Genomic DNA, 14,943 nt, shown 5'->3' on the forward strand with positions numbered 1-14,943 from the left:
ATTAGATACAGTGCTTCCTGTGGAATTCTACAAGGAGGAAATGGCTGATGGGGTCTGTTCAATCATCTTGTCATCCAAATGGCACCTCCAGGTTCATCTGAGAAAAGCCGGGCGGATCTCTGAAGCTGAAAAATCAGTCTGCATGCATCCAGAAGCGATTTCACGTTGCCAGCTCAGGCTCTCCACCTAGTGGCTGTCCTTGCCACACCCTCTCCTTTCCAGAGGGTAGCCAAGTGGGGAGGTGATTCAGGCCCCGGCTCCTGACTTCTTTTTTCCTGAACAGCAGTAATAAGGTCTGTGCTCTCACCTCCCCACCCACCACCTCTGCCTCTTTGAGGGAACCATGGAACATCTCAACCCTCAATTTACTTCCTGTTGTGATAAACAACTATGATTACATTAGGTACAAAACAGTATTTTTTTAAATGGCATTCATTCATTCATTCATTCATTCATTCATTCATTCATTCATTCATAAAGGTAGCCATGGAAATTGTCATTCAAAGGGCTGACCGCCTTCTGAAGTTCCTTAGAATAAACTACCTGACCAAATGTCACCTCCACCAGGTCGGCTAATGATTGGAATTCCTCCACTGAGGTTGTGTCCCATAATTTGGGTACTCTTTGTTTTGTTTTTTGTATTCATTCGAGTTCTGTTTTTTATTGTTATTCTATTACAGTCCTCCCAATTTTCCTTCCTTTGTCCTCTTCTGCCCAGGCCACCTCCCCCACCTCCAACTCTCACAGTCAATCTCCACACCATTGTCCATGTCCATGGGTCATTCATCCATGTTCTTTGTCTAGTCCCTTCCCCTTCTTTCCACCATTATCCCCTGCCCCCTCCCCTCCAGGCCCTCACTTGTTTCTGTGTCTCTGGTTCTATTTTGGTACTTTTTGCTTTTAACATGCAAATACGCTTTGGGAGAAGTTCCCCATTGTTAAGTTGTCTGCTATTTGTACCTGGATGTGACTGACTAATAGAGCTCTTGGATGTCTGAAAGCAAAGAAGAAACAGTAAAGAAAGGTTGAGGCCACTGTTTGCATGATGTCGTAATTCTCTTTCCCTTAAAAAGGAAGAATGAAATAGCATTTGCTCTGTGCTCAGACAGTGTTGCCAAATGGTTAGGGCCATGTCTCTAGGAGTCAGGCAGTCTTGAGCTCAACCCTGCTTTTTATAGCCTGCGTGCACAGAGCACTGCACAATCAACTTCTGTCAGGGTGGCCAGGAGCCCAGACTCTGGAGAAAAGAGGTTACAAGGAGGAGATAGATGGGTGGGGAAGTAGGTGATGATGGGGGAGGGAGGCAAAGAACTTTCTGTCCTTAGAGCTACTGAGAGCAGAGATACTCAGCCTTTCTTGTCTCCTGGCACACATAAACTGAGTACTAAAGTTCCACAGAACACCAAAAATACAGGGTCTGGCACAAGTAACACCCCTCTTTTATTACAAGCATAAGCATGTAATTCTGTAACACAACAGTATCACACTCAAGCACACCACATGACATTTTAGGTGAAATGTTCAAATTAAAACTACAAATTATTACACCCATATTATTACCCTACCAACCACACTCAAGCAGGACTTACTTCTGCCAGACCCTGTATATTTTTTGCCCATCTGACAAAATATAGGTATAATTTTGACTGATTTACAAAAAATAATAGCAATTACCTACCTCTTTTACTCCAAAGCGACTTTTTAAAACATTGGATGCCTATACCTGTATATAAGGATTTCTGGTACTAAGAATTAACCAATCAGATGCAACCTTATTATGTAACATGACCAATAAGATGTGACTCTATTATATGACCTATATATTTATGGTTCAAGACAAGGCACTTGTACCAGATGGCTGTTGTTGTGTTGGCTGCTGTCATTCTTTAATTTGACAATGTAAGGGAAAATAGGTCAGTGCCCCTGACTAAATAACCATGCATTGCATGTTTTAAAAATTCTTGCAGCACACCGGTTGAAAATTGCTGACTTAGAGTAATTGGTGGGTGCATCTAAGTTATAATCCTCTGCCCCAGCCCTAGCATCTTTTTAAAAAGTAATCTGTAATAGTGTCAACAATAAAAATAAAGTTAAATTTGAAAATAAAAATAAACAAATATAGCCTTGAAAACGATGCCCGCTAGTGATAATTATAAGTTTATTTCAAATTAAAAGTATTTTCTCTTAAACCAACAAAAAATACATGTTTAGCTTTATAATCTATAGCATTTAGCTCATCTCACTGTTCTCTTGCTTCTTCTGAGTAATTTTAATTCCCTCATGTGGAAAAGAGGGCAAAGTCCCAAAAATTTTACTAGAAGCACTGGGAAGGCTGAGCCATCCTCCTGTAGCTCATTTCCCTTAAGAACTATGATTCAAGATAAACAAAGGCAAGAGAAAATTAAAACACATTTATCTACTATCTACCCCAGAGAGAAAGATAATCAGCCACAGCCTTCTAAGCGATGAGAAGATTCTAAGATTGTGATAGAAAAGAAAGCCAAGTATTTTCTGTTCCCTCTTGAACGAAATTCAGGGCTACATCTAGGACATTGTACATTTTTCTCTTTTGACGATCTCCACGCAGAGCATGTGATAAAGGGGTATAAATATCACCTCTAACTTTAGTAGACCACAAAGAGAAAAGTGATTTCTTTGTTGTTCCTTAGAAAGAAAGGAAAATCTAATATCCTTATTTCAGGCTTGATATCACATGAGGAGATGCTATCCAGTTACACTAAGATCTTGAGGTGGCCGCTAATTGCCAGTGGTCGGGTTCATTTGGGAAGAATTCACCTTTATTTCTTCTTTCCCTGGTCACATACAAAGAGCACCTACCCAGTCTGCACTATTCTTATATAAGCTCAAAATGCTAAGCTGCTAGAGGAGGGTTTTTGTGTTAAACTCGTGGACTCTTTTCAAAGACACTTGAAAGCTTTTGCAAAGTAGAAAGGGACAAGCAAATTATATCACAGTGGTTCTCAAACAGACGATTCTGCCCTCCTCCCACCCTCCCCCATCTACCACTGACACTTGGCAATATCTGCAGACATTCTTGGATGTCATAACTGCGGAGAGGAGGTGCAACTGGTATCTGGTGGGTGAAGACCAGGGATGCTGTGAAATATTCTCTCACGTACAAGGCAGCCCCTCATAACAAATTATCCGGCCCCAAATGTCGGTAGTGCCAATGTATCAGCCCTGGATCCCCTGATTCTGCAGCAACAAATATTCTGAAAGCCTCTGTGGCATCTTTAGGTGGTAAAGAGGGAAAATAAAAGTCCACAGAAATACTCACCCTGCTTCCTTTGGAACTAGGGCTGCCCTGTGCTCCTTTCAGTCCGGTTCTGCCCTAGAAATACAACAGTTTCCCCAGATCATAAAGCAAAAGATTCTAAATAAATCACAAAGGCATCAGCATCAAAACCCCAAGCACTATTAAAACAGCAGCGCTAAAGGGTCATACTACAATCTCTCTGCCCATTAACACTATTGGGTATGTATCCATTCAAGAGGCAAATGGTAAAGCAGCATTGCCACTCCCAGTTTACCTATACACCACCTGCCAGAATCATAAAAGTTTTGCGAATAGAGGTGTAACCTCCTACAGACATAAAGGCCTTTTCAATGTGAACGTAAGGGTGTTTGCTCAATTTAGGTGGATTACATATTTTACTAAACAGTTCATTTAGACTTTATGAAAGCCTCAGCTCACTAAAGGAATTAAACAACTCATATGTAAAACAGATCCAATTACTTGTCTTCCTTGCTCTCCTTTGGAGCCCTTCGGTCCTTTGATGTTATTGTTTCGTCCGGGATTACCCTAGAGGGAGATTTAAAAAGTATTTCAGAATAAAAAAATAATCAGATTTCTTTCTTTGTTAAGTACAATTTTCAAGTACTAAGGCAACTTGGATTAAGTGATGAGGGGTGTGAGAAAATCCTCCATATTGGAAACCCATCAATTTTCGAACACATGAAAGTAACAGTTCCCCAAGTTTGAAGGGTCTTGGTGATAAATGATGAATCGTGGAGTGACTGCCGAAGTCACGTTGAATTTTCTATCTCTGGGTTGGCAGCTTCACTGATGCACTTGTCCAGAGCTGCTTCTGCCACTTCCTCAATCATGCAGTAAGATTCCCCTGTAATCCTGTCTACAAGAAGGGAATCTGCAGGGTTGGAAGCCCAACAAGCAAAACTATCAGAATTTCCCCTTCAAATGAACTTGAAAGTCTCAACATACCATAAGGATGAATAAAATGGAACTTCAGTTCTCAGTTCTGAATTTTGTATGTAATCAGCCCAAATCAGATGCAGATTTTTTTCCAAACAAATAAGCCTAGGTAAATCTACCTCCCTGCCACCAGTCTTAAGACAAGCCTCTGCCTGCAAATTAGCAGGAGACACAAGGGAAAGAAAAAAAGAACAACAAGAAATTCAGAGCCATCTGGGCTCTAGTAACTTACAGGATCCCCTGGGAAGCCCTTCGCCCCATATTCCCCAGGGGGGCCTCTGGAACCTGGGCTGCCCTAAAAAATAAAACAAGTTTCTGAGTAAGCTTGTAGGAAGGTTTTATAATGATATTAAAATGTCAAGTGTTGTGCATGTCTGGAGGGGAGGAAAACAATCAGATAAAAGAATCCACATTCTTTTACCCCAGCCAGGTTCCCTGAGATTTTGCAAGCAGAACTATTCTAGTTTTAGGCCAAAGGTTGGAATGATCCATAGTGAGGCTGAGAAATGGGAAACATTCTCATAGTCCAGCATAGTGGTGTCCAACAGAACTTTTGGCACTGACGGAAATGTTCTAGATCTGCACTGTCCAGTACGGGAGCTGCTAGCCATACGTGGCTACTGAGCCCAGGAAATGCAGCTAGTGCAACCAAAGAGCAGAATCTATCACTTTAATTAATTTAAATTTAATACTCATGTATTGTTACTGGGCACTGCATTAGATCTGACTGGGGGCTATATCCCAGACAGTCTAGCAACTTCTGGCATCTATAATTAAATTACCAGTTGGAACCTCTACAGAGATGTTCCATTCTTACCTCAAACTCATTTTTTTTCCCAACTGAAACTGCCCTTGCCAGAATCTTTACAGGTATTTGGACTGACTCCTAATTTCCTTCTCCTCTCATCACCTAGACCTGGAGCTCCTGTGACCCAAAGCCAGAACTAGGATGAAGTAAACAAGTCACCTGTAGTGCAAAATCTAGCAAAGCACTCACTCTGTGCATAATGAGGGCTTCCCTAAATTTTGCACACGAGGCGCTCACTCCGGTCCAGGTTCAGCTGTGTCCTTAACATGTTCTGTATCTGTTCTTACTGTCATTGCTTTCCTTGAAGGCTTCCTCACTTCTCTCACCTTGATCCTTACAGCTTTGCCTCTCATTGTTGCCTTGCTTTTATATCATCTCCAACACATTCTCCACACTTCTGCCGAGTAATATTTCTAACATGCAAATCAGTTGTGATCCCTTGCTTAAAATCTTTCAAAGGCTCTCTACTCCCTAATGGTTACAAAGCTCAGCTCATCCGCATGGCTCACCAATGCCTTCCTGGTCTCTTCCCACCACTTCTTAAATCTGACCTCCCCCTACCTCCACTCCAATACTCCCACCAGGCAGAACAACTGTGGTATCCCCAAGCATCTTTGTCTTTGCTTATGTGGTTCCCTCTATCTGCATTGCCCTTCCTCCTTGTCTTGCTAAGTCCTGTTCATCTTCAGCTCAGGGACTATTTCCTCCAGGGAGATTTCCTGAACTCCTTCCCTGCCTGCTGAGTTAGGACCGTTCTCTGGACTCCCATGTAGATGCCTGCAATATGGTCCCACTCCCATTCTGTGTTGCCATTAGCTGTTGATGTGCCTGTCTCCCCGGCTACACCGGTAGAATCCTTGACGACAAGGACAGCGTGGTTCATTTCTGGTTCTTTGGTGTATAACTCAATGCCTAACATACCCCAGGTATTCAAACATATTTGATAAATAATATTATCAGAACATAAAACAAAGCTGCTTGGAACCAAGTAAGCACATATTAATTAATGAGTATTACTGAAATGAATTTAAAATTAAAATATGTTTCACCATGATTTGGTATCCCAAGGCCACCAAAATAATTTTGTTTCTTTTTATTGCCTTTTTTTCCCCCCTTGAAGCAATAAAGACAACATGAAAGCTGCTGACAGGTGAAAGCGTGCCTTTTCAAACTTTGGAAAAACCTGCCTGTAGAGGATGCTTGCATGGCTTGACATTTTTAGCTGGAAATTCTTGAAAATTATAGTCACCCACTTGCTCCAAACTAGATGCAGCACCTATTCAGTGTTAATAGGCTCTCATCATGTAGTTAAGTCAGCTGTCAGTGTTATCCCTCATAACCACCGACACACAGCAATTAATACCGTCTCCATCACCAAGTTCTCCTGCTCTGATATATTGAAAAGTGTTACCTGAAATCCTGGATCACCTTTTTCACCCTTTTTTCCAGGAAATCCATGAAAGCCCTAAAAGAAGGGAAGGAAAACAAAATTCCCATTAAAAAAAATCAGCCTCATGCTGATTGTCCCATCCTTGAAGAAAAATGGCTCACCTCTTCCCCATCGAGTCCATCAATGCCATCTTCTCCTTCTTCTCCCTGAGAGACAACCAGGGTTAGTAATCAGGGGAAGAGATCTCTTGCCTCATGCTTATTGGAAACTCCTCCCACGAGGACATGCAATTGGAGAAGAAACTACTGTACCTTATTTCCAGGAAGTCCTCTGACTCCCTACAAAAGAGTAAACATGTGTCAACGACATGTCAGAGGCAGACCGTGCATCCTAGTCTGTTGGAGCAGGAAGGAGCCGCCTCCCTCAGGACAGTGATTGTGTATTTTAGTGGCCCTTGGCTCTACAACCACAAAGAGGTTATAGAGAGAATTTAATTAATGCTCAAAACTACTTGAGATTACTAATGGAAATAATCTGCAGATGATCAAACTAACATGTACTTGGAGAAAGGAAAAGAGGGAGAGGAGATGAGGACAGAAACCGGGGGGAGGGAAGGAATGAAGGACAGGGGGCAAGGGCCTTGTGGAGAATTTTAAATAACGTTTTAACAGAGTCTTACCTTTTGACCCAACTGCCCTGGACATCCTGTAATCCCTTTATCTCCTGGGAGTCCAGTCTCTCCTCGTGTTCCCTAGAAGGAGGTATCCAAACAAGTATCCAAGGTGATTCTTTTGCCAAAAGCTGCCAGCAGTTTATGTCTTGAAAGTGAAGCCCGAGGGCATGGACGCTCCGAGCTTTAGACAAACAAATCCTCCCACGATTTATTCATTTGGCTCTGTTTTGCCCCTCTATTCAAACATTCTCCCTGTCAACCTCGGAGCTTCCTTTCAGATCCAAGATCACACCAAGGTGTAGGGTGAGCTCAGCCACTTCATGGCCCCATCACACAGCACAGCCAAGGGTTCGGAAGTTGCCTCACTTGCCAGCCACATTCCAAACACTCTGGTAAGACATCTGGCCCTAGGCCTCTTGTTTAGGGCCTTAATGCTGCCCTGGAAAAGTCAGCATGGCCATGGTACAGAAGCAAGCCCATGCTGAGGGGACTGGGGCTGATAGAAGCAGTTGATGGGAAGTGACTCTACTCTAATCTAGTGCTCATGGAAAGGTGCACCAGATTAAAGATCCCCAAAGTCTGACCAGCCACGTAGGAAGAACACTCGGGGTCTGACGTATGCATCTCCTGCCAATCCCACTTCTCCCAGGAAATACTTAAATACAGGTAAAGGCTAGAGTACAACGAATCTCAGGAAGAACACTGTTGTTCTCCTTGGAGGCAGAACCCCTGACTGTCTGTTTACCCACCGAGTCCCTTTATGCCTGGCTTAAACCTGGGCACAGAGCAGGTGCTAAATGTTTACTGTATGATACATAACTTTTTTTTAGCAATGAGCTTCATTCTCTCCTTCCTGGCAGGCGAGAAAAGATTTTCCTTTCCCCTGTTTGCTTTCTGTATTCTGAGGATTACTCCCAATAAAGTAGGAGGCCTGGCCTGCGGCTGCAGGTTGCTGAGAAATGCTTACACCCTCTGGCTAACCATTGACTGGACTCTCAGCCAGCTACAGGCTCACAGCCAGGCAGCAGCAGGACACGAGTCCCCACACCCAAGTCCCTCCATGCTACCAGGGGGGCTCCAAGACCTCTCTTCAGGTACAGGGTGGGTGGCTCCCAGCACTCCTCTAAGTGCTCGTTTTATAAACTACAGTCTTTGAGAACGTTCTAAAGGTTTACAGATGAGGAGACTGAAGGTCAAGAAATTCGGTTTCTTGCTACGGTTTCACATCTAGGTCAGCCCTGGACTGTCTGATCCAGAGACTGTGTTTTTAATCATAACTTGCTTCCCATATGAGGAGCTGGCCTTGACGCTAAGGGGACAGAGATGCATGCTGGATGCTTTCTGAACGTTGCCCACCCTCATTGGAGCAACCCATGTGGTACCGGTTCCTCTGAATCCATTTCCAACATTTGACTGATGAGCCAAATGAGAATTCTGGTTTCAAGGTCAAAGACTGAGATGTGAAAACCTCTGTGAACCACGTCACCCTGGTCCCGCACCTTGGGGTGCTCTGCCTGCTTCACTTTCCATGTACCGAGCACCGTGTCGGGGTAGAGAAGAGCCTGCCCGGCTCCCCGCCACTGATAAAAGCGCGCCAGGAAACAGGTAGATGAGCTTGCTCCCTCCCCTTCCCCCCAAACAGGTACAGCAAGTGCCCGGTGAATCAGACAAGAAAAAAGGAAAAGAAAAGCAACCACTCACTTCCCCCCAAAATATATAAACAAAACGCAACTGCCTCTTTTATAGGAAAATAAAGCTCTCTATAAAAAACACAATTAGTAAGTGTGTGTATGTGTGTGTGGGTGGGAGTGAGTCACAAAAACTTACAGGGTCTCCATCCTCTCCCCTGTGTCCTCTGGTGCCTTTCATACCCCGAGACCCCTGGGAGAAAAGAAAAAAATTTAGCCATCTTCCATACACTCAAACTTGCGAAATCATTGGGCATTTTAGGTAAGTCCTTCCCTCCACCTTGGTTGTAGTTTTTGCAGGTGTGGCTGTGAGTTCAGGGAGAGTCTGACAACCTCTGCAGCTGGCTCCAGTCCTCGCACCCATCCCTGTGGGGCTCCGTGGAACTGGCCTTGGGAATTCTCCTTGCAACTCGGAGTGTCAGGCCTGGTCCTGTGACTTGGAGATTTGCTCCAAGGACAACAGTGGCCACCACAACTCCTTTAGCAGGCCAATCAATAACCCGTCCAAACAGACCATTTTATTTTCTTCTGCTTTTTTAAGAGCTCAAGGAAGAATAAGCACTTCTCCTAACAACGAGGTTACCTGTGTTTAAATGGCGACCATCTCTCCCTCTGCCACGTGTGGCTACTGCCTCACGGCTTACTTGTGGCAAGGATTTCAGATGAAGTTTTCCTTGTTCCTCTAACACAGGCCCTAGCTGTCTGCTCAGTATACAGGAGGAGCTGTGCTCTTAAAATATAACTCTAATTCTGACCTGAGCAAAGTAATGAGAGAGGAAACTGTGCTAAATAAAATAACATAACTCAGTAAAATGTCCAAGATAAATTACATTTGCATAAGTGTGGACAGAGGTGGGCTCGTGAGAAAGCATTGTAATTGATCTCTCAAAATAAAGCAAATCAGACTTTTTTAATGGTGACCCTGAAAACCCATTTGAAAAAGTACATAAACGTAAATAAAATATGAAGGTACAGCTTAATATTATAAAGTAAACTTCTGTGTACACACCGCCAGGCCAAGAAAGAGGGTAGGGATGGTCCCCAGATGCAGTGCCCATCCCAGCCACAGGCCACTCCCACCCCAGGGAGGCCACTCCCACCCCAGGGAGGCCACTCCTAACTTTCATGAGACTACTTCTTTGCCTTTTGAAGTATTATGTTACTTAAATATTCATCCCTAGAAACTACAGGTTCCTTTTGCCTGTTTTCAAAAAATTTATAAATGGAATCATGCCATATATATTCTTCTGTGTTTTGCTTCTTCTTCTTCTTCTTTTTTTTTTTTTTTTGGTCATTACTGTCTTTGTAAAATTTATTCATGTCTGAGTAGCTGCTGTCCATTCATTTTTCAACCCTTTAGAGCATTCTATTGAATGAAAATACCATAATATACATATCTATGCTATTGTTGTGCAGTTGATCTTCTATAATTCTTTTTCTAAAGGGCTACTAATCTGCAATGCTGTGCTCCTTTCATAGTTCAGTCATATTCCATTGCTGATGAAGTACAACTTTCCTCTCTATTTCTAACACCTCTTGCCACCTTTTAAAATTTTATTAAATTTATTGGGGTGACACTGGTTAATAAGATTATACAAGTTTCAAGTGTACAATTCTATGATACATCATCTGTGTATTGCATTGTGTGTTCACCACCCAAGTCAAGTCTCCTTTGTTAATACATTTGACCCCCTTTGCCTGCTTCATCCTCCCCCATTTCCCTTCCCCTCTGGTAACCACCATACTGTGTTGTGTGCCTGTGTTTATGAGCTTTTCTTGCTTGGTCACTTGTTGCTTTCTCTTTTATATCCCACATATAAGTCATATCATATGGTTCTTGTAACTAAATGGGAAAAGATATTTGCAAATAATGCCTCTGCTAAGTGGCTAATATTCAAAATACAGAGAGAATTCATATAACTCAACAACAACAAAAATCAGACAATTCGATATAAAAAATGGGCAGAGGACTGAACAGACACTTCTCTCAAGAAGATGTACAAATGACCACCTTTCAAACTATCTAAAGTGGGTAAAAAGTACAAATTGCAAAATCAAGAAGCAATATCACCAAGGAGATAGAAGAGAACAGGGAGGTAGTCTTAATAGCAGCATCAAAAGCGAGCCCCTCCGCACTGCTCCTACACCACAGAAGTCACCCAAAATGACCAAGGCAATTGTATCAGCATCAGAGGAAGGTGGCAAATTCAACTACAGCTCCACCCACACCAACACCAAAGTAGAATCATTTCAACTGAATGACACCTTTGGGCCTTGTAATCCATGGTGACCATGAGGTCCCGGAGTCCCTGGACACTTGCAAAGTGCACAGCAGCACGTCCTCTCTGCAATGTTTCCCTGGAAAAAGCAGACTTGAGTGATTATCAGTTGCCAGGAACTTCATACGTATGAACTGATTCCCACTAATCATAATCTACCACCCACAAGCTCATACTTTCTCTGTGGGTGAGGGGCTATTTAGCGTAAGAGGTGCTTTTGGCCAAACACCTTAGAGGGTGCCAGGTTAGCAACAGTGTTGGCAACAAATCCTCTCCAAGGAAATGATCTCTAGTTATAGGAAGGGTGCCTGCCACATACATGACCACACACCAAGTTTGCACAAGACTGATGGTGCCTTGGTTGGTTCCTAGTTGACAGTTTCCTATTTCCTAGGATTTCAGTAGCATTAACTCTCAGTGGCTTTTCTTATTTGATTAGGATTGGTTGGTTTTGCATTCATTTGGTGCAATGCACTGGTTCCCTATGCATTCATTTGGTGAAATAACAAATAAAAAGGCATGCAAAAACAAAAATTTGGTGCCCTGGTCTTTCCCACTTTTTTATATACTGAATTTAGGGCAAACAAGGAAGTCTTTGGAAATAGTCAGCAAGATTCTAATTTTGTCCCCCTGGCATTTCAAATAACTGGGTTTTTCTGTTCAAAAACTCACCAGGTACTGTGACAGTGTTTTGCCCAGGTCTCTCTTTCCAATGTTCAGGTGAGTCCTGTAATCAAATCCTTTTCCAAATTCAAAGCTGGAGAACTCGTCATGAGCAGTTGGGTTTAGGGACACTACCAGCAGGGCATCAAGTCCTATGCAGTAAAAATGACAGATATAAAACCAAAGGAGTTGTTCACAAAAAAAGAAAAGCCACTCAGTGAACATTATTCAAAGAATCAGAAAAAAAGGAAGAAAATGTAAGTGGAAGCAGTCTCCCGACACATGAAGAACCCAACTGCAGGTTTGCCTGCATTGTCAATATGCACACTAGTTACTCACTGATCCCCAAATGTAGCATGAAATCACCCAAGAAAAAGCACTTACAAATCCTCTAATAAAAATTGTTGAATACCTTACTACAAATTTTAATGCAATTCATAGGCATTTGAAAGCAATTTTTAAGAAATGGCATTGTTCTTGCTTATCTTCTGAGTTTTTCTGATTTGACTGAATGTGAGTTAATGATAGTTCTCAAGTCCTCTCTAATGCCAAAGACCCCTAGGAGCCCAGGCCCTGAGATCCTGTGGAAAGCCCACGGTAATTTCAATCTTTGCTGAATTCTTGACCATACCCAGGAATTCATTTATTCATTTATTCACTCATTCACTCAATTACTTATTAATTCATTAACTAATTCATTTACTCTGTCCATCCTTTTTTTAAACAAATTCTTGATTATTAGGAGCCTATTATATACTCATCACTGATACAAGATGAATAGGATAGGCATGCCCCTTCCCTTTGTAGAGGTATGGCCTACTGGAAGAGGTGGACAGGAATCAGATAGTTGCTCTGAGAAGTGGTAAGTGCTCTGAGAGGGAACATCAGGGTACTATGAAGTCTAAACAAGAAGCTCTTATCTCAGTTTTGGAAGGTCATGGAAGTTTCTGCAAAGAACTGATGTCTAAGCTGCGCCTAAAAAATGAATGGAAGTTGGTCAAGAAAATGAACCAAGGATACAAGCCAGAGAGAAGACAGGTAGGGGGTTGGGGGTTGGGGGACAGCTGAAAGTGGGAAGAGTTCTAGGCAAAGAAGAAGAGTGTATGCAAGGACCAGGAGGGTGGAGTTGTGGGGTACATTAGAGGAAAGATAGAAAAAGTTCTGTACTCCTGGAACACTGTGTGTGAGGAATGAAGGAAAGCTGGAGTGGGGAGCAGGGCCAGATCCTGCCAAGCATCATGAGCCATACTAAGGAATTTGATATCCCAATTTCAGTGGGAAAGTGTTGAAGTGATCTGAGAAGGGAGGGTGACATAACCCAGAAATAAAGCAGGACATTTTGTGACCTCTAGGAAGGTTGCCCATGGAAGCTGAACCCCAGAAGCCAGTATGGGCCTACACCCAGGAAGTCTCCAACAATGTACCCCCATCTGACAGTCAGTGGAGCCTCTTGTCACTGCACATGACTCTCAACTTCTGCATTTATCTTCTGGCTCAGCTTGAAACTATGACATGAACAGGGAGTGTACAGTGAGCTGTGCTTTCCAAAACCCATATGGCCAACCTTCACATGAAAAATCAAAAATAATAGAAAACATCTTAGGCCATGTTCTCAAGAAGTAGGACTTTAAAGAGGAATCTGTGTGCATGTGGTTTACTGAGGGAGGGAGAGAGAAGAAGAGAGGGAAGGGGAAGTGGTCAACAGGGATGTGTCTCAAGTGAAGTCCTCACCTTAGCCTGATTCATGAGGGAATAAATTGTATCAGAGTTGACCCTGGGCTTTTGTATCTCTATATCAATGATTGCCCCCCTTTCACCCCTAGGTGGGATGTGGTACGACCTCACCCTCACCCCCTTCAAAGCAGCAGATCAGTGAAGGGCCCATGTCTGTGGAAGGTCACTGTTGTAAGCACTTGGCCATAGCATCTTTAGCACTTGGGAGGTAAGTGTGCAGGCTGGTCAAGGGGGTTTGGGCAAGGCACCAACAGAACAGCATCTACTACCAATGGCCAGACAGATCCCAAGACCCAGGGCACATAAATAGGGTAGAGATTTGTTCAGCACATTCTATGCTTCATCATTTAAATGTTCAACTTGGTACATACCTGCCTCTCTGAGCCTGTCTGATTGATTTTCAAGCATTGTAAGGCTTTCACTCCCAAGACCATCTGAAAAGATGAGTAACACCTAGAGAAAGAAGAAAGCAGAGAAGAGGCGAATGTGAAAGTAAAATATATAATTGGGAGGAAGAAACACATGAAAGCATCTGAAGATGGGAGAAAGAATGTGACATGCATACCTGTCCTTGGGATGCAGATTTATTCTCAAATGCATTCCACAGCTGCTGCAAAAACTCTGCATTCAGGTGAGTTGGCCCATTGACGGTGACTTGCAGCAGGCTGTCAAATACTGTTTCCTGGTAGATTTGGAAGTTGGCAGGGAATTCTTGGTCATTGTTCACCTTAAAGGCCACATTCACGTGTGTGTTTGCACCTGCGCCACAGCTCACTCCCCTGATGGAGGTGATGTCCTTTAAGATGCCTGGGAGGTATGATTCCAGCCGGGGGTGGCCATGGAACAATGGCTGCCCCGGCAGGTGAGTGGAAATGTCGAACCCGACCACTACATTCACAAAGCAATCTGGGGACCAAGGGAAATGAGGCCAGATTAACGAGTAGATAGAAGCAAGGAGGGCAGATAGAGCAGAAAAAGGAGAGTGGTCATGGCCCAGGGTTGAGGGATCTCTAGTACCCAAAACGTATCCAAGAAGGAAGACATTGGCTGCTCAATCAACACATGACACTGGTGTTTCCTCTAACACAAGGCCCAATAGCTACTTGACATTCCAGTCATGGTTTAGCCTCATTCTCAGTGTCTGGCTTTTCGTGTGTGTGTGTGTGTGTGTGTGTGTGTGTGTGTGTGTCTTTTCTTCTTTTAATGATGACATATTATGATTCGTATAATCATAAAATTAACATTTGAATTGTCCTTAGGGATCATTTATAACAGATATCAAAAACTTGACAGCCAAGTAGGTAATGTCATATAAATGAGCTAAGTGGGCAGAGAGTGAAGAAAATGAACGGAGACCAATGACCCATCTGTTCACGGTACAGTTCCAGCTGCAAGCAGTCACATGGAGAAGGAGGCTCAGTGTTGTCAGATCAACTGACTTTTCAAAGAAAAGCCCCAAATCTATATTTTTAAT

The 14,943-nt window shown here is 43.0% G+C and overlaps 1 protein-coding gene across 1 annotated transcript in view; it reads right to left on the bottom strand.

Moving 5' to 3' along the window:
* The window catches only part of COL6A5 (collagen type VI alpha 5 chain), a 117,033-nt gene that overhangs the window by 55,175 nt on the left and 46,915 nt on the right, over positions 1–14,943 (bottom strand). Inside the window, exons 9-20 of the mRNA XM_037143925.2 lie at positions 14,035–14,375; positions 13,841–13,922; positions 11,745–11,887; positions 11,059–11,151; positions 8,933–8,986; positions 7,112–7,183; positions 6,744–6,770; positions 6,594–6,638; positions 6,454–6,507; positions 4,467–4,529; positions 3,758–3,823; positions 3,299–3,352 (exon numbers count right to left, since the gene is read on the bottom strand). Of these exons, the coding sequence (XP_036999820.2) occupies positions 3,299–3,352; positions 3,758–3,823; positions 4,467–4,529; positions 6,454–6,507; positions 6,594–6,638; positions 6,744–6,770; positions 7,112–7,183; positions 8,933–8,986; positions 11,059–11,151; positions 11,745–11,887; positions 13,841–13,922; positions 14,035–14,375 (1,094 nt within the window). The remainder of the gene's footprint in view (positions 1–3,298; positions 3,353–3,757; positions 3,824–4,466; positions 4,530–6,453; positions 6,508–6,593; positions 6,639–6,743; positions 6,771–7,111; positions 7,184–8,932; positions 8,987–11,058; positions 11,152–11,744; positions 11,888–13,840; positions 13,923–14,034; positions 14,376–14,943) is intronic.

The sequence above is a fragment of the Artibeus jamaicensis genome, unplaced genomic scaffold (genome assembly GCF_021234435.1).
Source record: "Artibeus jamaicensis isolate MK-2021 breed Jamaican fruit bat unplaced genomic scaffold, CSHL_Jam_final contig_519, whole genome shotgun sequence".
NCBI classification, from domain to species: domain Eukaryota; kingdom Metazoa; phylum Chordata; class Mammalia; order Chiroptera; family Phyllostomidae; genus Artibeus; species Artibeus jamaicensis.